General features: G+C 41.4%; 1 protein-coding gene across 2 annotated transcripts in view; it reads left to right on the plus strand.

Moving 5' to 3' along the window:
* The first annotated feature begins 540 nt into the window (after positions 1-540).
* Positions 541-26,348, plus strand: part of LOC137621827 (uncharacterized) — a 40,060-nt gene continuing 14,252 nt past the window's right edge. Inside the window, exons 1-3 of one of the 2 annotated variants that reach the window (XM_068352344.1) lie at positions 541-553; positions 1,952-2,159; positions 2,321-2,408. In XM_068352344.1, coding sequence (XP_068208445.1) covers positions 1,993-2,159; positions 2,321-2,408 — 255 coding nt within the window. In that variant the 5' untranslated portion in view covers positions 541-553; positions 1,952-1,992. The other variant, XM_068352337.1, reaches the window with a different exon arrangement.

The following is a 26,348-nucleotide window of genomic DNA, read 5'->3' on the forward strand; positions in this document are numbered from 1 at the left end:
GCCTATATATATATATATATATATATATATATATATATATATATATATATATATATATATATATATATATATATATATATATATATATATATATATATATATATATATATACACTCGTTCACAAAGAGACAGATGCGAATCATTGAAGTCTAGCTGTTAGAATGACATAAACTGTTTTATAATTGAAAAATTTTAAAGAATAAGTATATCTTATGTATACATTTCCTTTACTTTCTGCAAAGAGCATATCGGTCTGAAGTGATGAAGTTGCCATCGTTTGCATTCTAGTAAGTGACTGAAAGTTGCTACATATCATGTTAATATTTCTGTATAACAGAATCTGGTTAAGATCACTTCTTTATGTGACAAATACTAATACGCAAAGATGAAACCTGATACTTGGTCGTGTATTAAGGTGCTTCAACTCTGTAATAGCTGTAAAAGGGAAAGAATAAAATAAGCGTCATGAACGCATCTTGCAATTTGATCACCAGCCTCTCGTATGATGTCAGTGGTAGGTTCAAGGTTAGTTTTGTAGGGAACATTGTCGAAGGTTTGTGCTTCTCAGGTGTTGTGTTTGTGTCGGTGGTAGAAAATTTAAGAAAATACTAAAGATTGATTGAAAGAAGATGGAAGGATATGATGTAATAATGATCGTATTATTCACCGAAAGTTCAACATGGCTGGATTCATTAGATTTGGACTTGTAGTCTATTTGAAAATTTAATATCGTGGCACAAACTATGTGTGATGATCATATGCACACATTTTAGTGCTTGGAAACATCGAATATCTTGTAATTCTCAGAACGATGTTCTGTTTTCGGACCTTAATTCACAATCTATTCCATAAACATTGCAGTTGAAAAATTCAGTCTTTAAAGTTGAGCTGCATTTAATTCTCCGACTCTTCGATGGTTCTCGTCCTTTTCATATATAAGTCTCGGCTTTTATTCAAATATCATATAAATGATCTCCTTCCATGGTATTTAATAACTCGTCATGTGGGACTATGTAACCTACATCTTTGCAATTCAATGGCACATATGATAAAATTACAAAGGTAACAATTTTCCGTAAAAAAACGGTAAAAATCCTGGAATAAATTTTTCCAGGCATTTACCGTTTTAAAAACGAATAAATTGACGTAAAAGAGTGATATTACGGTCACTAACCCGTAAAAGAAGATAACAAAGTAGGGTTAAAATTACAGTCGCCTGTATTTTACTGAAATACGGCCGAGAACAGTATGTTTTTATGGAGAATTTTGGATTGTAATTACGGTTTTTTAAAAGTGTATGACACCTATGTATCTGATGTTTCGTCAACACAAATAACAACACTCTAAAGTTACACAGCTCCATATAAGCGTTAAATTTTTTATACTCCATGTTTATAAAATATATATATATTTTTTTTTAAGTTAGTGCTTTTTTGTGTAAATATTTACGGCTGTGAAGAGGTTTTTGTACTTGTAAGTTTGCCAGGAACCTATTGCCCAAAACATCTGTATCACTTACTACCAAAGTTTTCATGAAACCAATTTGTCTTTCTTATTCGTACTTTTTTTTTTATTGTCAATTCGTTTGGACTTTTGAGATAAGAGTTTTAATTAATATATTTCTTTTGACAAAGGATAAGCATATTAGGCAGTTATCTGCATTCTAAAGTAATTGCTCATATATTATAAGTCAAATTGTAAAAAGGGATGATGATGTCATTTGAACTTGCTAGAAAAATGTATTTCTAGAAAATGATTTAAAAAATCAAGAAACTCACTTTCAAAGGTTGCTCTAAAGAATAGCCAGTAATGACTAATGCTCATGTTGTCGCTCTTTTGGAAGTGTCTTAATACTATTCAATCTAATTGTATAAAAGGTTTCAGAGAAACAGTAAGTTCTGAAACTGAAGATCATTCGTTTATTTATATGCTATACTTTTCCCTTGGACAGAAAGCTATTCTGATTCTGTGGTTTACCCTGATTTAATCAATATGGAATCCGAAAAGGGAGAGTGGATCAGGGAAGCTTCTGATATTGAGAAGTTCTACGAGTTGGGTCATAAAAGGAGAAGTTTCTTATTGGCTTATCAGTTAAGTTTGAGCAGTCTCCAGCCCCTTGAGGAAAAACATGTAAGAAAGGCCCTTATTCATCTTCACAGGTAAATATTACTAGTTCCTACTGAATGAAAGAAAGCCTGTCAGTAAGACATTGCTTTTAGATGTATATATTTTCTGAAGTTTTGTTTTAAGAAAATATTATTTCATCCAAAGTGTGTTTGCTTGTAATGAAAGATTATTATTTCTTCCTCTTAATATTCAGGAAGTGTCCAGCTCTCCGCGTTTGCTTTGGTGAACAGAACGGTCAAACTTGGCTTCGATACATGAGGAAGGAGGAACTCGATTTTCAGGTACTGGAAAATATACATCGTAGAAAGGGGTGGATTTGAAATGAAAATGTTACTCATTATCTGATAAATATGTTTGCCAATCTACCCAAAATAACACTTATTGTTTGACTATGCTGATTGAGTATTCGCATGGATATCAAAGGGAGTTTTTTTGCGTGGAGATTAAAGTAAGTGATGTGTGAGAAACGAACAAGCTCTATTTCACCATATTTCTCAATCAAATCACATTTATTCTACCTATTATATAATCTTTTATATACTATTATAGTGAAGGCCTTTAGTCAATGTTCATTCAATATGGCTGAGCGTATCTCAAGCTATAAAAGAAATGGTAGTGTACAATGTATAATTTTGACCATTCAAGTTACAATTTGGCTCTCTCCTATTTTTATGTGAAGTAGCATCCAATATGGCAAAATATTTATTTAGTCAGTAATTCCCAGAACATTGTTGATTCATACAACTTGCATCACTGCTGTATTTATTGCCCATTAGTAACTTTGTGGAGTAAAATTCGAATTATTTTATGAAACAAAATAGAACTTTCATTTATGCAGCCAAGAAATAATTTTATTGGTTGTTAGAAATTTAATAGGTACAAGAATAATCATATTAATGCCAACCTCTCATTAAGAGATTGACTTATTTAATCTGTCTTGAAGCCGTATAATGAGCAAGAAAATTTTTGAGAAGGGAGTTTTTCTCCATGGTTTCACTTCAAATATTTCTCAAAACTCTCATTCCGTACTTCAATAAACTTTTCTCAGTTTTCTTCCACCGTGTTGTCCAACCTCTATAGTTTCCGCTCTCAAATATTGATATTTGGTAAAAAAAATATAAAGGATTATGTAAACAACGTGAACGTATCCTCATTCTTTTGAATTTATTGCTTAGATGTATGAGAATAGGTTAGGAAGGAGTTTGCCTCGAAGGTGTCTGTGAGAAATATTTATGGCGTCAACTGCCCCATGTGATAATTTGGAACTCTACCGCAACTTGGGTAAGGGCTCTCGGCTTCAGGTAAAAAGCCTGTCATTACAAATAAGTAGATAATTGCTCCTTGTTCGTATAGTCTCACTCCTAACAGGTAAATATAGCTTACACCAGTGCCTTTCCATTTGTTGCGGTGTTATCCCATATGACTTCAACAGTCTTGGACCATATGAATTTTCTGAACATCTTATGATACTTTCATTATTGTCTATGAAATTTATTATTAAAAATGTTCTAACTTTCATTGATATGTCCATGAACGAATACCATTATACCCCTCCGTAGATCAGTTGGCTACCATTTCCCAAACACTGTTGTCGATCCCAGTAACTTCTGGTGACAGCCTGGTCGAGATTCCAGTTCAGTCAAATAAGTAGATAATTGCTCCTTGTTCGTATAGTCTCACTCCTAAGAGGTAAATATAGCTTACACCAGTGCCTTTCCATTTGTTGCGGTGTTATCCCATATGACTTCAACAGTCTTGGACCATATGAATTTTCTGAACATCTTATGATACTTTCATTATTGTCTATGAAATTTATTATTAAAAATGTTCTAACTTTCATTGATATGTCCATGAACGAATACCATTATACCCCTCCGTAGATCAGTTGGCTACCATTTCCCAAACACTGTTGTCGATCCCAGTAACTTCTGGTGACAGCCTGGTCGAGATTCCAGTTCAGTCATGGACTCTATAAACTTCTCCCAAAATAAATCACTTGGATGTCAGATTGATAGAATTATTGGTGGTATTAATGGAAATATGAATTATGCATTGCACATGAGTTCCAAATTTTTCAGAGTATGAGTTATCGTTTGATAGTATAAAATGTTCTAGAAGGATTAAGCTTAAAATTACATCTATTCGTAAGTAATTTGATGCTTATTTTAGCTTTTCAGATAATGCTTCTGCATATTTCATAAAGCAAATAAAGGTCTCCATTAGAAGACTAGCAACGTTTACTTGCTTTTATCAGATACTGCGGCAAAATTATCTTTGTGAAAGAAAGTAATGATACCTAAGTAGTTCAACTAAGCACATTCAACAGTTCTCCAGATGAATTTTTAACCTGTTATCCCTCAAAGATTATTCAGTACCTAAAAAGGCTAATATTCAGTAAAAACGCCTTTGAAATCTTAGAAAAATTACAAATTTGGAAGTAATTTGTATATTTTCTAACTATACAAACCTGAAGATTTCAACTTAGGACAAGAAATCAGCATAAGCTGGCATACAGCTGTAAAAGACTTTAACGAGGTGTCAACAACCATTTGGTTATTACTAGTGGTAGCAGGGAAAGCAACCCCCCCCCCCCCTTCGCTCACTCATACTTTTTTAAGTGAGATGTCTTGGGCTGTGTATAATTAACAGGTTTGTGCTTATACACACTGAGTACCCAGACGTCCCAATACCCCCTCATAAGGAGATTGGTGATGTAACATGAAATATATAACATACATTCTAGCTACGAGCAACGTGGAGCTTAACTGCAGTTGAGCAGTTCAGCCAACACAATATTCGGATGCTATGCCCCAAGAAATGGTAAGATGAAGGAAATAAAAAGGCCAGTCATTCCTTTTACATTCATCCCAGACTAACTTCTGCCCTCGAATGACTGCTAACAGTCCTGTAAGGAGCTACCACAGTTCTTAGCATAAAAGTTTCTAGGAACCTGTGTGTTATGTCTAGCAAGTAAAGGGCAGTGAATGGGGTCTGGCGCTTTCACACGCCTACTTGAAGCACCTGTACCACATAAAAGTTCTTCCTGAATGCCATGGACGTGCTTATGCCCTGATGTCATAAGCTCTTGGTCGTACCTCTTGTTGTTGAGAAGGAGAACAATTAATTGCTTGGTCTATGACCTGCCTTAACCAAGAGGAGATGGTGTTTCTCGTCACCCTTTTACTTGACTCTGCTTGAGATAACAAACCGATGTTTAGTCAGAGTGGTAGCTCCACCAGCTTATCTCAGATAGTGCCTTAGCACTCTCACAGGACACAAAAGCAGCTAATCAGGATAATTGGTTATCTCCCAAAGACTCAAAATCTAGAAGGATCAGAAACTGCAAGATTTTGAGTTCTATCATCAAACTCAGGGACAAAGCTGAACATAACCTGCCCCTATCCCCTTGAATGGATGACTTCGTAGGAGAGACCATGCAACTCTTCAACCCTCTTGGCAGAGGCTAAAGTGAGAAGGAAAGCCGTTGGTAAAGATAGATTACAGCCTGATGGCTGATTTAATGTCTTGTAGGGTGTTCCTTTCAGGGAACAGAGAGCTTTAACTAAGTTCCACAAAGGTGGTCTCACTTCTGACTAAGGGCAAGTCTGTTCAAAACTCTGTATGAGCATAAATAGCACTGCAAAAGAGGAAATATGAAGTTTCAGTCTAAAGATATGGTGTCTCAGACAGACAAAATTTAATTTTAAATCTAAGTTCAATTCAGTCTCAGGAAACGGGATAAGCCAGAGGCGAATCTGATCTTTCAAACTTACATATATTTCGATGAAAATTTTACAACTTCAGTCTTGAGCACTTCAAAATATTTTAAGTTCAAAAATTCTGAATAGCATTCTTAAAACATTGTTTATATATTAAAATGTTTTAAATAAATGCTTACAAGTGCTCTCACAATCAATGAGTTTACATCATAATTTCTGGGCGAGACTACAGCTAGGAGACTAGTTTTTTAAAAGTTACTTTAAATTCAACATATCACTAAAAAAGTATAAGTTCAAATCAATCGCTTAGCTTGGGTGCCCTTAGTACAACGGAGAGAGTGACGCGAGCTTTCTAACATGGCTCTCCTCGAACTGACTCTAGGTGTGGCAGACTCTCAAGATATGGTCCTATAGCGTCCTGGGGTAGGTGCCATCTTTCCTAGGGGTGTCGAGGTAGGAGTCCATTCTGTTACCAAGCGGATATTCTTGTCTCCTGGCTGTAGATTTCCCACACAATCTGTAAGAACAAAGAGGAGACAACAAAAAGTCCTTGTCAATAGAAATGAGAGGGCAACAGAACTCTGTCGCCGATGGAAGCTGAGGTAGTGTGTATTCCCAAGCGAAGCCAGCAGGCAGAGATCGTTCACATGACCCCAAAAGGGGGTTTCAAACATTTGTAACGTGTGAAACTGGCTTAAGGCCGATCTATAGCCTTTCACCACCGAAACTGAGCAAAGTTTTCCTCACGAAGATGAGGTAAAAGTTTGGTAATCAGGGGTATAGTCCCTCTGAGTGGAGAGACATCCCTTCCACGGCACCAACCACAAAAGATTACCAACTTTGGTTGGCAGCCTGAGGTTGATGACCTCCTGATGTACCCAGACATCTGCTTCTCCACTGGATAACCTCCAAATGTGAAGTTGAAGGGATCCTACTGCTTGGTGATAGACCTGTGCATGTTTGCATAGCAGGTCATGGAGGGAAGGAAGCTCTCGGAACCTCTGCCAGCAGCAGAAATAGTTCTAGGTACCATTATGTGTGTTGCTATACTGGAGCTATCAGCATCATAGATAGGTTGATTGAGGATGTCACCTTTTTGAGGAGTTTCCTCATTAGGCAGAATGGGGTGAATGCATGCGTGGCCAGATTGTCCCATGGATGTTGAAAAGCATTCTGAAATGCCATCTGCGGATCCGGTACTGGTGAGCAGTACACTGTAGGTTTCTGGTTGAGGGATGTTGCAAACATAAATTATTGGCTAACCCCACAGAGTCACTACTTTGTTCGTTATCTGAGGATCCAAAGACCAGTTGATTCCAACTATTTGAGTCTTCTTGCTCAGATTGTCGGCCAGGATGTTATATTTGCGTGGTATGAACAGGGAGATCACCTTGCCCTCTGTTCATCGCAGGATTCCAACAGCCAGTTGGCAGAGTTTCTGTGAAATAGTAGTTCCTTGCCTATTTAGATATGCTACTACTGTTGTGTTGTTGCTCGTCAACACTACTAAGTGATCTAGAAGGTAATCTCAGTGTTGCCCTTGTCAGGTGTATGAGGACAGGAAAATGTGGAAAGATTAGGCCAGACTATTCGGTGTATGTGTAGGCATGGAAAAAATAAGCCGTAACCAGAGGTAGGGATCTAATGTAGTACTGTCTGGCCTGTCAAAGGGCCCAAAAACTGTATAGCGGTAGTATCTCACCCGGTGGCTGCTGGTCCCCTGGCCACCCCACTACCCACCAAAAAGCATTCCAATGACTGCATGCAAAAGCAACTGTTGGGCACCAGACATTCTAATGAGGCCATGTGACCCAAAAGGCACTGCCACAGATGTGCTTGTAGCGAACTTCGCTTGAGAAACTGGTGAGCCACTCCTATGAATCTTGTGATTCTTTCTTGTGATGGGAAGACTTTTCCTCATAATTTATTTCCATCCATAGGGTACCAGGAGTAAGAAAAGAAGTCGGAAATTCTTTGACTTCGAGGAAAACCCAGAAGGAGAAGAATCTCTTTTAGACTTTTACTTTCTCCTGCCATACCCCTCCCACTGAGAGGATAGGCACTCCTGACACTCAGAATAAGGTGAAGTCTCTATGCAGGAGTGCCTTCTGCTTGAAAAATAAAGACAGTGACGCTCCGTGTCCTCTTTCAACATAAATGTGCCGCCTTGCTTGGGTAAACCCTCATGTTGTGTATCCTTAAGCACAAGCACACCGAATCACACGTGAGAGGAAAAAGAAAGTGTTGATCTCTAGCCAAAGCCAGAGCACGTGGAAGGAGACGTCTGTCTTAGGTGCTTTCCCTGCTACCACTGGTAACAACCGATGACTGGTGACACCTCATTTAACTTTTTATAGCCGTATGCCAGCTTGCACTGATTTCTTCTCCAATGTTCCAATGTAAAGAACGAAGATTTGTATTCGTGTTGAAACAAATTTTTTTTTATTGTTGCTCTTTCCATGCATGGGGAACAGCACCATTTCATTGACCCTTTCTTTCAATTTTTAGCCTGACTACATAACCATTGGATGCATACTTTTGTGACTTGAAATATCATAAGTAGGTCTGGTCAGCACTTTAAATGATTTGAATACTCTGAATTAAAGCGCTGTAACAAACAGAACTGACATTTCTATTCACAGTGCATGCTGTTGGTCTAATTTTCAACAAGTTATCCTGGAAATTGCAAACAAAGTATAACCAGTGCCATATATGTTATTGATACTATTAGGAGCCCTGAATACACATTTGTTCCGTAACTGGAATACTAACCATGCTATTTATTAGGGGTTATACTTTCGGCGGAGCTGAAATGACGAGCCATTAGAATTTTAGTGAGGGTTAACAACCCACACCACTAGTTGGGGGAGGGGGGTAGGGGAGGGGGTAGCTTGCTACCACTCCCGTTCACACACCTGTGATTTAGTCACTTTACTTTTGGCTTGGATCGAGAGCGGTTGTTACCTCTCTCCCTCCTCGCCTATTCTGGACTGCCATTAATTTTTGTCTTTTTAACTTACTTTTTCTTATACTTGTATATATATGAAAACATTCTTAATGTTTATGTATATATATATATATATATATATATATATATATATATATATATATATATATATGTGTGTGTGTGTGTGTATAGAAATGTGGTAAATTTCCTTTTCAGTGTTTGTGCTGTGTGTGTGATACATATACGACGACACTTGCGTAGTAGCAAGGCCAGCACAGTTCCACTTCGTGGGGAACGACCTCTCCCTCTCTGGTCCATCGGTCTTCCCGTCGGTATATAACTGTTAACTCAGCCACCGCAGGGTATCGTCATCGCCTGGACCTTCTTCATTCAACTATTGTCTTCGCCTTTTCCTTTTTTCCTATGAGAAACATGGTTTCTGAGCGAAGAGAATGTGGCCTTTCAAAGATTGACTATGGTCTCTCTCTTCTCGAGGTCATTCACCTTTACAACAACAGCGTACTATTGGGGAAGCTCCTTTCCCGTGCGCGGGTTAAGTTGCTCTTCCGATTGTTTGTCTTAATTATTTTTAGTGAAAATATAATTGTATTTTAACTTTTCAGCTTTCTCCGTGTGGAACACTTCCCTTCGGAGGGTCAGTGGTTCTCACTATTAGTAAATATTCTTAGCTGATTTAAATAATTGTAATTCTGTTTTTATTACAATTACTCTGCTCCCCCCTTCTCCCGTGGATGTCGACTGGGGAAGGAAGGGCGCAATACTTAATTTTATGCTTCCCCTCTTCGGAGTTCCTCCTGGGGAATTTGTTAAATAATTATTTTTTTGTCGGTGAAATACTTATTTATATTGTTCCTCGGGGTTCTTCTTTAATTATTTAATTTTATTTTCCCAGTTAACTATGCGGTTTTTCTTAGTTCGACTAAGAGTGCCAACGAAGCAGAGCTGTTCAGTTCATGCGTGGGGACTCTGCTGTCACTGCCGTCTCTCAGAGGACGTCGTCATGGGCGTCATCATTCTCTTAGAAGTACTCCCGTGACAACATGACCAGCAATTCAGATCCTTTTAGAATGCTAAAGGAGGTTCTCCTCTAGGGGTTGGACAACTTCCCTTCCGAGGGAAGTTTCCTCCCCAGGTGTGAGGTTGTTTCTCCCTTCAGAGGGAGAACTTCCCACATCCTAATATATTCATCGTCTCCAACTGCTGTTGCTGCCTTCACCCAGACTTCTCTTCCCCCTTGCTGAGTTTCTCTTCCTTCAGGGGCGGAGCACGGTCTTGGCAAGTCTCTTCTACGAAGTGTTCACCTCTCTTGTTTGCGAGAGAGGCCACTCATAGAGACTCCTCTTCGGAGGATCGCTACTGTTAAGGTCAGCTTGCTGATCCACCGGCCCTCAAGGGGCATCATCATGGGCGTCTTCTAGTCTCTTCTACAAAGTGTTTACCTCTCTCGTTCGCGAGAGAGGCCACTCATAGAGACTTCTCTTCGGAGGACCGCTACTGTTAAAGGTCAGCTTGCTGATCCACCGGCCCTCATGGGCATCATCGCGGGTGTCTTCAAGTCTCTTCTACGAAGTATTCACCTCTCTCGTTCACGAGAGAGGCCACTCATAGAGACACCTCTTCGGAGGATCAAGCACACCTACCAGCGCAGCAGATCTACCAGGACCTCATCGGCGGATGCTCGCCCTTCCAAAGGGCACATCTCAGTTCCTAATCGTCCTGCCAGCTGACCTACCGATCTACCAGCGCAACCTTGTGCTGCAACGTAGTCCTTTGGACTTCGGTCCTGGACTCTAACACGGACCTTTTTTTTACGGTCCCCATCAGTGGATGCTGGCCCTTCCAAAGGGCACATCCCAGTTCCTGTTCATCCTGCTAGCTGACCTACCGATCTACCAGCGCAGCCTTGCGCTACATCGAAGTCCTTTGGACTTCGGTCCTGGACTATAACGCAGACCTGCTTACGGTCCCCATCGGTGGATGTTCGCCCTTTTTAAAGGGCACATCCCAGTTCCTGATTGTCCTGCTCCTGGTCATCCTACCAGCTGACCTGCCAATCTACTAGTGCTATGCGCTCTCAGATAGTCTTCCGCGCGCATGGCAATATTCTTGCGCGCGCGCCAATAGTCTTCCGCGCACGTGCACGCCAACAATCTTTCGCGCGCGGGCGGCGATGGTCTCCCGCGCGCCCCAACGATTTTCCGCACGCTCGCCAATAGTCTTGCGCTCGCGTGCACACCGATCATTTTCCTCGCGCGCCGACGATTTTCCGCACGCGCGAGCACCAATGCTCTTGCGCATGCCAATAGTATTGCACATGCACCAACAGTATTGGCATCAGTTCCGCGCATGCGGGCCGACTTTCTTCTGAGCGCGGGTGCCTAGGGTCTCCCGCGCGCCCACCAACAGTATTGCGCGTGCGCTCCGACTTTCTTCTGTGCGCGGGCGCCGATGGTCTCCTGCACGCACGCCAACAGTCTTGTGGGCGCGTGAGCTCACCAACAGTCTACCGCGCACGCGTGCCGATGGCCTTTGCGCGTGCGTGCTCCAATAATCTTAAGTGCGCGCAGGCAGCCTTCCGCGCGCGCCGACAATCTTCTGCGCACGGAGACCGATAGTCTTCCGCGCGCGCGCTCCAACAGTCTCCACGTAGTACTCTCACGCACACGCTAATGCACCCACCCTTGCGCAACCAGTCACACGCTTCGGCGCATCCTAGGGAGAATGCACGAAACTACACAGTGCCTTACTGCGCGCCAGCGCTCTTCCTCACTTTCCTGCGCCCTCCTGTGCAGTTACGGTCCCGGATCCAATGTGCTAGCTCTTGCCAAAGAGTCAAGGCTCGCAGATCCAATGCACCAGCTCTTGCCTAAGAATCAGCGCTTGCCTGCTCTCCAGGCAGATATTAAGCACCAGCATCATCCTGTGTACCATCGCTCCAGTACTCTCCTACACACTCGCTGGCAACAACGGTGGGTACAACAATGACGTTTATGTCTCGTCCCTGTTTTATCTGGAGAAGGGCACTCAACAAGGCTAGAACATCGGTCAACCTCTCAAGGACTCTCCTAGCTCCCCTATGGCATTTTGCAGAACGGTCTCCAAACCTTTTGCAGCTCCTGATAGAGTCTCCAAGAGAACCCTCTCCACATCACAGACAACCCACTTCGACACCTACCACAAGCTATAGCTTTGCTATGATTGTACGCCTGAAGACTACCCAATACCTCTTTATGAAAAGGTTGTCTAGATATCTGAGGAATTCCTCAGTATCAGTCTACCAGGCAGTATCGCGTCTTGTGTGGTTGGTGTCATGTGAAAGTGTCTCTCCACTCGATACCTCGATTCCAGCAATAGCAGAATCCTCGAGTATATGCAAGAGGAAAAGCCCCCCTATTCAGTTCCGACAGGTAAAGATTATCACTCAACCTTGATCCTTCACCTTCAAACTGAAAGAAAGGGACACCCTCTCATCGATAGACTTTTCATAACTCATAAGGACATACAACTTGCCTTTCCCCAGTCGGAATTGAGACCTCCCTCTCAGAACATGGTTCAAATCTCCGATCCCTAAAGGGAACTCCATATGTTCCACTTCACCAGGCAACAAATTTTCTCCTGATTTAAGAACACAATGTTCCTACACACTCGGACAGCAACCATACGAGTCAAGGAACTTCATGGTCTCTCTTTCGACATCGCCCATTATTGAGAAGGGCGAAAGACAATGTTCAGTTTCGTCCCTGAGTATGTCGCCAGACACAGTCTCCAGAGGTGACGGATCCTACACAAGTCTCAACTAGGTAACAGACGATCCAGATCATCCGTTACTGTACCCAGGGTAAGGTATGAGAATTTACCTAAAGAAAACGGCATCAGCCTGCCCGGGTCCCTCCTCTTGTCAGCACTGGGAGAGACTAGAGGAGGATCACCGAAACATCATCTCGACATGACAACTCAGTGTCAGGGGCATAACTATGCCCCTGGTCCTTCTTAGTAGATTACTCTGTGACACAGGTTTTTACAAGGAAGGATGTGAATGCTCCAGGTGACTTTCACAACCTTTCTCCTGCAAGACGTGACCCACAGGAACTTGATACGATCTCTATCGGTCCGGTGGTGGCTGCACAACAGCTGGTTGTATACCTCAAGCTCCTTATTGGACAATTAGCAGAAGGTTGAGGGTACTGTTACCCGGTTTTAGTCTGCGTGAATGAAAAGATTTGACTGGCTCTTATTCTTTTCTTCATCCTACCCTCTCGTGGGGAAAGCAGCATCCTGGGTTCTCTGCATAAGCTGACCTCAAACCACTGCAGGTAAACCATGCTCCCTTGTTGCGTCCCCATACCCTGGCGAGGTGGTATTGGGAAGGCTTGGTTACGTCAGGTTTTTCCTACATAGACTCGGAATAACTTTACCTAGACAGTCACACTTCTGCACGTCTCAACACACAGCTTGCATAGGCCACGGACCTTGCGTAGCAAGGTGTAGCGAGGGCAGGGACTCCTTATTTTTTAGTACTAACATACTCAGATAAGGAGTCCCCGGGCAAAGCCAAAAGCCAGATTGGCAGGGACATCCACCCTTCCTAATGGGTGAGTCACCTCTAATAAATAGCGTGGTTTGTATTCCAGTTACGGAACAAATGACAAATTCATAGATAATTTGTATTTTTCCTAACTATACAAACCTTAGCTATTTATACAAACTTGCCCACCATCCCTATCCCTCTTGAAGTCCTACCTCCAAGCAAAGTGACTAAATCACAGGTGTGTGAATAGGAGTGGTAGCAAGCTACCCCTCCCCCTACCCCCGCTAACTAGCGGTGTGGGTAGTTAACCCTAGCTAAATTTTAATGGCTCGTCATTTCAGCTCCGCCGAAAGTATAACCCCTAATAAATAGCTAAGGTTTGTATAGTTAGGAAAAATACAAATTATCTACGAATTTGTCATTTACCTCTGTTGTAAATGGTGCTATATCTTTTCATCCAACGTCACTTCATCCATGACTTTTTATCTTAGTAAATAAACTCTTTCAAAAAAAAAATAAAAAAAACATGAGGAAATATATCTTCAATGATATACTCAGAACTGTAACGAGCCTCATTATAGAATTGTTATCGATCTCTTTTTCTTCTGTTAACAGTTTTTGTATCGTCAAAACCCTATGCTTGTCTTCTCTTTTGCTCATTAGTCTTTTTCTTTACTTTCTCTTTTTCTTCCCTCTCTTGAGTATGGCACGGTATATAAAGAGTGATGCAAATTTAGCTAATACTCTCTACCAATCCTGAAATGGCAAAGTTCATTATGTCGACGACAGTAATCAAAAGGAAAATAGTTGATGAAAGTAACTACATCTAGGATTATAAATCTTTTTAATTGTATTTCCACAGTATTTTACGTGTATATCGTCAATAAAGTTACCAATTATCATTTTATTTTAATGTTCACCTTGGACAGAAAAATCGGACAAAAACATCATTGTACAAAAAGATGTGGACGAAGTGACATCGGACGAAAAGTCTGATCCCGGTTGTAAAACATGGAAACCTCCAATCCTTCAAATTTAGAGAGGATCCCTTATAGACCTTGCATGTCCCGAACAATACGTACAACCAATTTTTATCCCATCCAAAGAACTTTCCATTCTTGGTTTTACTGCTACATCAAAATATGTCCTTGAAGTTTTAAAGATCACTCATGAATGACGAGACAAGTCACAGTGACAATGCCCTAGAAGCTGACCATATGCACTTGAGATCAGTGCCCAAGCTCCACTCCACCCAAGCTAAGACCAGGGAGGGCCAGGCAATGGCTGCTGATGGCCCAGTAGGTAGACCTGTAGGCCCCCCCCCCTATCCGTAGCTCACAATAATGGTGAGGTTGCTGACACTACAAGAAACTATCTAGCTTGAGCGGGACTAGAATCCCAGTCCAGCAGATTGCTAATCAGGGACGTTTCCAGTAGGCTATCAATAGGTCTGGTTTACCTCCTCCAGCTCAATCATATTTGTGTCTGGTTCTCTTGTTGTAACTTAATTCTTCCCGAACATCTTGGGCTCATTACCTAACCTGCCTGAGATAGGGAGGGAGGAAGAGGACCAAATCCCAGTGGAATACACTTTAGCTAAGTTACGCATTGCCATCCATTGGCATACCATTTCCAGTAAAAAGGGTGGCGTTTATATTTCCTTGTGATAAGAATTGTGCTAGTCATTATTTCCCTAAAGATACTAAAATTCTTGAGATACAAAAAATATGTTCTGTGTTTACTTACTGTGTTGCTGTTACTATGAATCTCATTTCTTAATATGAAAAGATCATGAATAAGGTGAACCTCATCTAAATGGAGAGATTAAAATCAGATACTCGAGTAAATGCTAAAAAATTCCTCTTCTTCCTATGGTAAAGATGCTCTTAAAGTTTTTATACCCAACATACTTCCTCTCCCAGAGCAAGTATGTCTGGTAAAATTCCAAAAAATGTAACAACATACCTCCTCTCCCAGAGCAAGTATGTCTAGTAGAATTCCAAATAATGTTTTAAATTAAATTCTGATATTCTAATAGAGCCTGAAAGCTACCCTTGTTGGGTAGATTGTTCTCTTTATGGAATGATTTATTCTGTTTTCCGCTCCTCCTCTTTATGATGACTGTGCTCATAAAAGTACAGAAATCCTTACAGCTCTCTATCTTAAGCAGGCCATACACGCAGAGGACTGGCGCTGATTTGACCACGATTGGCACGAACTTGCCAATCCTAGTGAACAGGACAAACCCAGCGCAACTAGCCTGTCCTCTCATCCTGTCAGCATGTTTGACCGGACAGGCCATTCCCGCCGCCATTGGCAGTATGCCCCGCCAGTTTCTTGCGTGTGTGGGCATGGACTAGCATGGTGACTGGGTTGACACACCTATTTTTACATGTACAGCATTCCATACTTCATCCCTTGATCGGAGCACTTTTTGTATTATAATGATACAATGATTACATTCCACAATTTTTTGACTTATTACTGTGTTAAAACAATTATTGCAATTTATGTTATTACTTTCGAGCATTTATTTATGGTTATATATTTTTTTTACTTATATCTTTAAATTTTGCTTATATTACACATATTCGATTATCTTTTTTCCTTAAAAGTGATACAAAATTAGTCATTACCATTTATCATGTCTGACATTTTCTTATAATCTTGTCGGTAGAGTAACTTCTATTTATTCTTTTTTTTATTATTTGAAATTTCCGTCTGCCATACTGATTATTTCTCAAACCAGTTTGTAATATTTTGCGTTTCATTGATCATAATTTTAGGTTTTCATTCACCAAGTTATGATTTCCTTAAATTTCCTTTCCTTTTTCATAGTATATTTTGTCTTTAATAAACAGTTACTGACACAAAGGGAAAAAATGAATATTCCGATTAAATGTTATGAATTCTCATCATGGGAAAAAAATTAAGTTGTAAATTATGCATAGAGGATAAATTAAGTAGCTACCGATAATTCCATTAACCTATATATATATCTCAAATTTTCTCTGCCTACATAAACACAATCCTTTTCAAATTTATATTTAATTAACGCACAAACAAATACGCCTAATTAAAAGTGTGGTATTGCTTCAGCATGAGATAATTTCTTGAAAGGTCCAAAAATACTTTTAGTATATTTCTCCCAGGATACATTTGGACTCTTGGATTAAGAGGGATAAACGGAAAAGTTGGTCTTATAATCACTTCAAGATAAATAAATACATTAACACCGTAGCGGACAAATCACCATCGTATAGAAGCAGACAGGGAATGCCTATCACGTTCCTTCATGTTATTTTAAGTCAGATTTATATTGAGTAAAGAATAAAAAAAGTAAAAAGTACCAAAAGTTGGCATTTTCAAAATTAGATGTAGATTACCATTTGTACTTGATACTCCGTACTGTACCAAATTTGGTTAACAAGTACCATAAATGTAACCATGTAGGCGTAATCCTGGGTGCTCAATCCATCTTGAACTAAGCAGGCTAGTCCATAGTGTGTGGGCATTTTTCACAGGACAGAGGCGCTGCTACAGTCCTGCAGGACAAACCGTATGGTCAGTCATCTGTGTGTATGGTCGGCTTTAGACATGAATAATTATTTGCAAACAATGGCTACTAATATAAGGCCAGATAGACAATTGACATTATGCTCCCTCTACCCTCTTCAAGTGTGACTTCAATCAAAATTATGCTCGGAATTTAGTAATTCAGCATCATGTCTCCTTTTAAGTTCCTGATATTTTCATTGCATTAATCCTCTCAAGGGTGTTCAAGCATTGTACAAAGAAGGGTAAACAATAGATTATATTGATAATCCATTATCTACATGTTGATTGGTCAATTATTTTTTTATTATCTTTGGTAATCTCTTATCACCTATGACAAGAGACCACTACAGGATTTTCTTGAATGTCCTCCTAAATGAAAGGTATAGAATCTACATTGTTCATTTAGCGCAGGGTTGTGCATAGGGAATTTGACTCTTTCAGTCTTCATGAAAGAAACCTTGAAATGTGCTCATGTTCTATACCGAAACTGATGGTAATCCTCATAGACTTGAAGTTACAAGGTGGAATAAAACATGTAGTGTTCTCAGAAAGATTACTGAAGTTACCACTAAAGAAGATATGAAACTAATTGCTTGTGTTGTACCATTGCTAATTAGGTAAAATAGTTCATGAAATGTAAAATTTGTTTTGATACTACATTTTCTAAATCAGTTCTAAGATCTAAGTGAAAGCTGTTTGTTGAAAGAATGGAAAGCAAGGTGACAAAGTCATCCCGTCTTCTTTACCCAATTTTAAAGTGAAGGATGCTATCATCAGTGATCCTTCTAAAGCTACCGAGAAACTAGGCATACAATGCTTGATTATGTCGATCTCAAATAATTATTCTTGTGAGTTTCAAAGAATTTGAGAGTTTCAGTGGCAGGGAGGTATGCTCTATGTCTTCCCAAAAAGGAATTTAGTGATGCTCTCTTTTCAGCTGACGCCACTAATATTTAAGATGCTAATACTTCTATAAAATTTTCTAGTCTACAGATTATTTCCATAAATAATACGAAAAATGAGTATGCAACCCAAGAGCTTGAAAATTATTCTCATTCAAATTAATAAACTATATATATATATATATATATATATATACATATATATATATATATATATATATATATATATATAATAATATATATATATATATATATATATATATATATATATATATATATATATATATATATATATAATATATATACATATATATATATATATATATATATATATATATGCATATATATATATATATATATATATATATATATGTGTGTGTGTGTGTGTATGTATGTATGTATGTATGTATATATATTATACTATTATGGCTCCCGGGTCTGGACCCCAAAAATAAGTTATACTATGGCTCGTGACTGGGAACCAAACATAATATTATACATATTACGACTGGCAAGTTACTCAACCTCAATATCCCATAAAATATAAAAGAACATTACATAAGCCTTGTTCCTGTTGTGTGTGATCACATAACACTCAAACAGATTACGTAAGACTTCATAAAAAAAAAAATACGGGAAATAAAAAGTTAATTCTTATAAATAACGTAAATTTACGTATACTAACTTGAATAACGATTACAATGAAATTAACGACAAAAGTCTTACGTAACTTACATATTAACCTTGAATCTACACGAAGAGAACTCACCTTAAGAGCTGGCTAACCTCTTTTCAATGCACGAATGAAATATAAATAAAATTATTAGTAAATTTCTGTATTTACTTTACACTAAGATAGCTCCCCCCCAAAAAAATTATTTATTTTGGGCCTGAATCCATCGATTCAGCCCGAGATAAATAATCTGCAGCCACGTTATCTTTACCTGATATATGCTTTACATTAATACAATAAGGTTGTAAACATAATGACCACCTAGTAAACCGTTCATTATTAATTCATAATTATTTTTTATCTTATTCCCAAAAGTTAAAGGATTATGATCGGAATATACTGTAATCTCTTCATTTTGTTGTCGATTCTCATCGATTCACATAAACCTCAAACTTGTTTATCGCTGTTACTAGTAATTCCTTTTCAACTGTTGAGTAGGCTCGCTGATGTTTCTTTAGCTTCTACGACATGAAACAAACAGGATGAAGAATTCCTTCCTCGTCTTCTTGCAATCCCGTTATCCGACATATCCACTTGAATAAGGAATGTCTTGTTGAAATCAGGGGCTAGGTGTATTGCTTTCGAAGTTAATATGGCCTTTCTTCTGTCAAAGGATTCCTGGCAATCGCTGATCCATACAATTTTTTTCTTGGGGCAAATCAAATCCATCAAGTGAGCGACTACAGGCGAAAAGTTCAGGCAAAAGCGTTGGTAGAATCTTGCCATCTCTAAAAAGTGTTTTAACTGCCTCCTTGTTGTGGGAGGTGGTGATGCTTTCCTTATTCCTTCGACGTTAGCAGCTACCGGGCAGTTAGTCTTCGTCCTACTTCAAATCCCAAATACCGAACTGTTGCCTTTCCAAAGTCGCTCTTCTCCAGGTTAATCATCAGGCATGCTCCTCGCAGCTTTTGAAATACCTTCTTCAGGATGTTCTTCCCACGTTGATGAATATACCTCAATATCGTCGAGATATATACTCCTAATCCATCTATCGATCCTAGAAGGTTATCCATCACTCGTTGAAAAGTAGCAGGAGCGTTCATTAGGCCAAAGGACATGACGGCTTGTCCGATATTGTCGAGTAGTTGGTCGATGAGCGCCCATACTGATCAAGTTTAACTTTTGATAGTCCACATACATCCTAAAAGATCCGTCCTGTTTTTTTACGAGCAAGCATAGAGAACTGTGAGGGCTAGAATTTTTTTTGGCTAATCCGTTTTGCAACAAGTAGTCCACTTCTTTTCTCATGACTTCTTGGTGATACAGCGACAGTTGATAGGCGCATTGTTTAAATGGTCTTTCCGTTGTTTTGAGGTGTATCTCATGCTTCAACAGGTTGGTTTGTTTTGGGACATATAAGACAATTTCAAGGAAACTTCTAGTTAATCTGCTTAATTCCTCTAGTTGCTCCTGGTCAAAATGAGTTAATTTCTCTCCCAAACTCCAAATGATAGACGAATTATTCACTTTGCTTACTGCCCCTACCTCACCATCGTCCTCTTCTGTGGATGGTATGGTTTGTGCCATATACCCTTGTGAAGCTTCGGTCTCGTTTTCGCTCAAGTAGGGTTTCAGTAGGTTGACATGTAATTTACTTTGACTTTTCCTTCGTCCTTGGGTTTCGATAACGTAGGTCAGGTAACCGACCTTCTCTAAAATCTTGAATGGTCCTTGAAACTTGTTGGTGAGTGGGAATCTCCTTATCGGAAGGAAAACTAATACCTGTTGTCCTATCGAAAACTATCTGTCCTTACTTTTCGTATCGAATCTTTTAATTTTTCCTTGACTCGCCTTAATGTTTCCCAGAGAAAATTTCCTAATCTCGCCGGTCCTTTAACTCAAATTCTTGACAAATTCTCCATCCATTTCCTCTCGATCCTTCCATTTTTCTGCTAACATTTTAATCGGTCCTCGTACTTCTCGTCCAAATACCATTTGATTCGGGCTACATCCCATGTTTTCTTGATAAGCATTACGTACCTCAAATAACATCAGCGGTAGTCCAATGTCCCATTCATTTCCCGTTTTGTTGCAGATCTTCGTTAACATACTTTTCAGATTTTGATGAAACCTCTCTAATGCACCTTGGGTGTCCAGATCATAAGCAGTTGATAATTGTTGCTTCACATCCAACAGTTTCATTATGTCCTGAAATAATTTTGATGTGAAATTCATTCCTCAGTCACTTTGAACGATTTCTGGTCTACCAAAATTAGTGAAAAAGTCTAATAACTTCTCGGCTTTTATCTTGGCACTGATGTTCCTGACAGGTATGGTTCTGGGTATCTCGTTACTGGATACATTAAGGTTAACATATATTCGTAACCTTTTTTCGTCCTTCCTACAATGTCGATCATTATCTTGCTGAAGGGTTCTCCTCGCACTTCTATGGGGTGTAAGGGAGCTTTCTTAATGCACTCGTTTGGCTTTCCAGCCATTTGACATACGTGACATGCACGGCAAAACTGGCACATATCCTTATGCATGCCAGGCCAGAAAAAGTGTTTCATTATCTTCTCCGTCGTCTTCCTTACCCCCATATGTCCCGTCTCGTGCACGACGGAGATCACTTATCTTCTCAATCGCGCGGGAATTAATTTCTGATAATAAATCCCCCATTCAGCATTCCCAGTATATGCTTCCTCATAAGCAACCCATCCTTAAGATAATAACAGGTCAGAGACTGCTGCGGGTCCGTCTCGTCCACAACACGGTACAATAACTCTGTTAACGTTGCATCCTTCCTTTGCAATCCTACCAGCCTTTTCCTACTCACTAGTCCTACTTCTAACGTGAAAATATATTATACGATTATGGCTCCCGGGTCTGTACCCCAAAAATATATTATACTATGGCTTGTGACTGAGAACCAAACATATAATATTATATATATTACGACTGGCAAGTTACTCAACCTTTCGAATTGCGAATCTACTTGTTTGCTTCTAACGTTGAATTTTCTATTTCTTCCAAGCCCATTTCTTCTTTGTCCTCTTATCCACTCGCCTGTCATTCCTCTTTGCCCGGGCCTATTCTGGAGTTCTATTCTTGCGTACCATCAAGGGAATCCTCTTCTTTGGAAAACAAATCCTCCAAGTTCATTGTCCCTTCGATTTCTTTTTCTTCTTTTCCAGTAGCCACTTTCTTCTTCATGCTCCTAGTCGTAACACAACTAGGAAACTGATACGGGTGGTCGTTCTCAAGTTCAGTCGTAGGATTATGCTTCAAAGGTTTCTCCATAACAATGGGACAAGGTACGAACGGCGCTCCACCAACCTCATTACCTAGCAGGACGTCTACTCCTTTGACAGCCAATGAATCCTTTACTGCAAAGTCAAAATTATCTGTCACCAGGTCGCATGACAGTTTCAAGCGGAAAATAGGGGTGAACTCCTCGCCTCCTATCCCCTTCAAAATAACTGAGTCTCCTGTGAGAGAATGATCCACCAACGGTTGTACTCCTTGTACCTCCACACTTTGGTTACAACCTGTGTCGCGAAATATCATGACCAGGATTCGCTCACTGCCGTATATTGCTGCTAACATACCTTCATAAATATATGGTTTAAAGGCATCTGCGCTGTTTGGGTTTGGCCTGTTCGTCATGTAAAGGATGGCTGGTTTATTTTCTTTTCCGTCCTTTCCCAATTGCTTCTTAGTCTTCGCATTCTGTGAAGTCAAATTATCATTAATCTCTCGGGCTACTGCTTTTGGTTGGTTTGACCAACATTCCTTACTGATATGGCCTCTCGTGCCAGACTTGAAACAGACAATATCGACCTTTTGAGAAACCTTCATGATATTTGAAGGAGGACGATTCGACGTTTGTTGCTGTGGTACTATCGCTTTCTGCTTAGGGACAGTAACAGTATTTCTTCCTTTGTAACTGTTGAACTTGTTCCCGTAGTTATTACTGAACTGGTTTCGGTTGGTTTGACCAATTTTCCTTACTGATACGGCCTCTCTTGCCACACTTGAAACAGACAATATCAACCTTTTGCACATCTTTCATGATACTTAAAGGAGGACGATTCGACGTTTGTTGCTGTGGTACTATCGCATTCTGCTTAGGGACAGTAACAGTACTACTTCCGTTGTAACTGTTGAACTTGTTCCCGTAGTTATTACTGAACTGGTTTCTGTACCAACCGTGTGTCACACGATCGTACATAGTAACGACATTTCTTTTTTTTGTATATATTATGCTTTGTATCTTCGCTCTCCCCTCGCACTGATAGGGACCTGAATAAACATGTCTGTTTTTCTCACCATTAATTGTTAACAGCAACGGTTGTCGGTTGAACATGAAATTGCCTCTTATGTTCTTATGTCCTTTTTGCCTGGAATCGATATATATATAAACAGATGTTCTCTAATAAAGTTACTCAGTTGCTTTTATCCTGCCTTCTTAGTCACAGCCTCTTTCGGCCCATCACATTGGTGACCCCGGAAGTCGACTCGCTCCTCCCGCCTTCCACACACACACACACACACACACACACGCACACCCCGGCATTGGTACTATGACGGACTCCACAGAAGTTTTGTTGTTCACCAGCGGGGAGGCGTTTGCTTGGTTTCAGCGGGCAGAAGTCCAGTTCCGCATCAAGGGCATGACTCGCTCAACCACCAAAGCAGATTATGTTCTCGCGGCGATACCCGAGGACAGCTTCCCGGAAATATCCGGCTGGCTTTGTGAAGAAGGAGACACCCCAATAGCGTATGACGCCCTCAAAACATACCTTCTGCAGCAGTACTCGCCGTCGCCAGCCGCCCATATAGCAAAGCTCTCTCAACAACCATTTGGGGACCAAAGGGGTTCACTCACCCTCAGGGATTTGACCAGTATCGCTCGCCTGCAACCTGCCACAGACGGCTCTCCTCGTGAGGTGAATCTACTTCGTACCCTTTGGATACGTCGTTTACCCGAACAGGTACGAACTGCCATACCCGATGTTGATAGTTTACCCATAAAGGACATGATGACCAAAGCCGACTCCCTTATGGACAGCCACTTCACGACCCTCAAGACCTCCATCAACGCCTCCACTCCTGACAAAGAGGACGCCTATTCAACGTCAACCAAAGCTGACGTGAATGCTGTAGGACATACACACCTACCCCGTGATGTGCCGGAGCGGTGACGAAGCCACCCATCACCCACCACTCGCTCGCACCCCAACCTACGACTTCTACAGCCACTTACTGCCACCCATCGGCCGTAGTTTTGCTACTACCACAACAGATTCGGGGCAGCCGCGAAGAAATATGCCAAGGATTGTCAGTGGTCAAAAAACGTGCAAGTAGGCCATCGCTCCTGGCAGTGGCCTCACGTGTTTCTATTCTTTTCTTTTTACATGATGCAGGAACGGGCGTGTGATTTTTGGTAGACACGGGTGCTTGACGTTCTCTTTTGCCAAGGGAACTCTTCAGGACACGACGTAGTCTGTCTACGATTGCCGATGTCCACCTGTTAGCTGCCAATGGATCTGCAATACCCACTTACGGTTACGAGAACCTCACAATATCGTTGGGAAACGGTAAACTTAATTGGAAGTTTCTCGTTGCTGACGTCACATTGCCAATCCTCGGTGCGGATTTCCTCTCTCATTTCCACCTTCTGGTCGATGTCGCCCAACGACGATTGGTCATCGCAGACTCGTACTTGTCAACACCTCATCAACCCTCCCCCTCCAACCTCGCTCTCCAAATCAGCGCACCCACGGATGCATACCCCAACTCCTCACGTCGTACCCGGAAGTTTTCCGTCCAGAACTTCACCAAATGCCCACGGCTCCTGCCAAGTACAGTATTTATCACCATATCAAGACAAACGGACCCCCAGTCTTCGCAAAATTCAGACGTCTGGCACCGGAACGATTGGCAGCCGCCAAACAAACGTTCGCCAAAATGGAGGAAATGGGCCTTTTCAAAAAGTCCTCCATCCCATGATCGTCACCCTTACACATCGTTCTGAAGAAAGACGGCTCCCTCCGTCCGTGCGGGGATTATAGGCGCCTGAACATGCAAACAGAACCGGATCACTATCCCCTCCCAAACATCGCCGACGTGACCTCCTACCTGCACAAAGCAAAGGTTTTCTCCACGCTCGACCACCTGAAGGGGTATTATCACGTGCCTATGAACCCAGAAGACATCCCCAAGACTGCCATCACCACTCCGTTTGGTACATACACCTTCAATTACTCCTGTTTTGGCCTTCGTAACGCTGGGGCCACTTTTCTACGTCTCATGGGCCTCCCCTTCTGTGTATGTTATGTGGACGACATACTTGTGTTCTCTTCCTCAAAAGAGGAATACCTCCATCACCTGCGCATCATGCTCGACCGCCTGCAACCAAACGGCCTTGTAGTCTGGTACGATAAGTGTACCTTTGGCGCCAATGAAGTGTCGTTCTTAGGGCACCGCATCACTCCTGAAGGAGTCCATCCCCTTCCTGAGAAGGTAGCAGCCGTTCAGAACTTCCCCCACGCCCTCGACTGTCAAAGCTCTGCAGGAATTCTTGGGCATGATCAACTATTATCACCGTTTTCTGCCAGCCATTGCCACCACTCTTGCTCCCCTCTACGCCTCCCTCAAGGGCAAGCCAAAAGATCTGAAGTGGGGTCCCCTTCAAGAAGTGGCCTTCTGCATTGCTAAGAAGTCCCTATTAACTGCTGCAGCTCTCACTTTTCCCATCCCACATGCCCCTCTCCTTCTCTCCACCGATGCCAGTGACATCGCTATTGATGCAGTACTCGAACAGGTGGTCAATGGCTCGCCCCGCCTATTGGCCTTCTTCAGCAGAAAACTGTCCAAGGCAGAATCGGGTTATTCTTCCTTTCGATCGCGAATTGCTGGCGGTGCACTTGGCTGCCCGTCACTTTCGCCATTTCTTAGAAGGTATGCCCTTCGTCATTCGCACAGACCACATGCCTCTGGTGCACGCCTTCACTCGACAGTCTGACGCCTGGTCCGCCTGTCAACGCCGACATCTCTCCGCCGTGGCTGAATACAATTGCACCCTTCAACACGTCCCTGGGAAAATGAATCCCGTTGCCAATGCCCTGTCAAGAAACACGTTGGCTGCCGTTCAACTGGGATTGGATTACAACGCCTTGGGTGAAGCCCAACAACAGGATCCAGAGTATCAAGTATGTAGGACATCCTGCACATCCCTCCGTTGGGAAGACATCCCCCCCCCCCCCCCCCGACGACTCCAACACCACCCTCCTCTGTGACGTCAGTACTGGTAGACCGCGACCTTGGATTCCCGCTCCCATGCACCGACAGGTGTTTGATTTCATTCATGGCCTTTCCTCATCCCTCGTGCCGTTCTACTGCACAGCTGCTGAAGACGAAGTTCATTTGGCACGGCATTTCTAAGGATGCTTAGGATTGGGTCCGTGCCTGTACTTCTTGCCACACTTCCAAAGTACATCAACACACGGATTCAGGAGTGGGCACCTTTCTTTAACCTCAGCATCGTTTCCCCCACATTCACGTCGACGTTCTTGGCCCCTACCCACATCACAAGGACATCGTTACCTGTTTACTGTCATCGAACGCTCCACTCGTTGGCCAGAAGCAATTCCCATGGAAACTGCAACGTCCGCCTCATGTACATCTGTCTTAGTCTCAGGATGGATTGCAAGATTTGGTATCCCTGAGCATATTTCTTATTGATAGGGGTACCACTTTCACCTCTCAAGTGTGGACATCATTAGCGAATCTCCTGGGCATCACCCTAGATCAGACAACTGCCTACAACCCCGCTGTCAATGGAATGGTTGAACGTTTTCATCGCACCCTC

The sequence above is a fragment of the Palaemon carinicauda genome, chromosome 2 (genome assembly GCF_036898095.1).
Source record: "Palaemon carinicauda isolate YSFRI2023 chromosome 2, ASM3689809v2, whole genome shotgun sequence".
Lineage (NCBI taxonomy): Eukaryota > Metazoa > Arthropoda > Malacostraca > Decapoda > Palaemonidae > Palaemon > Palaemon carinicauda.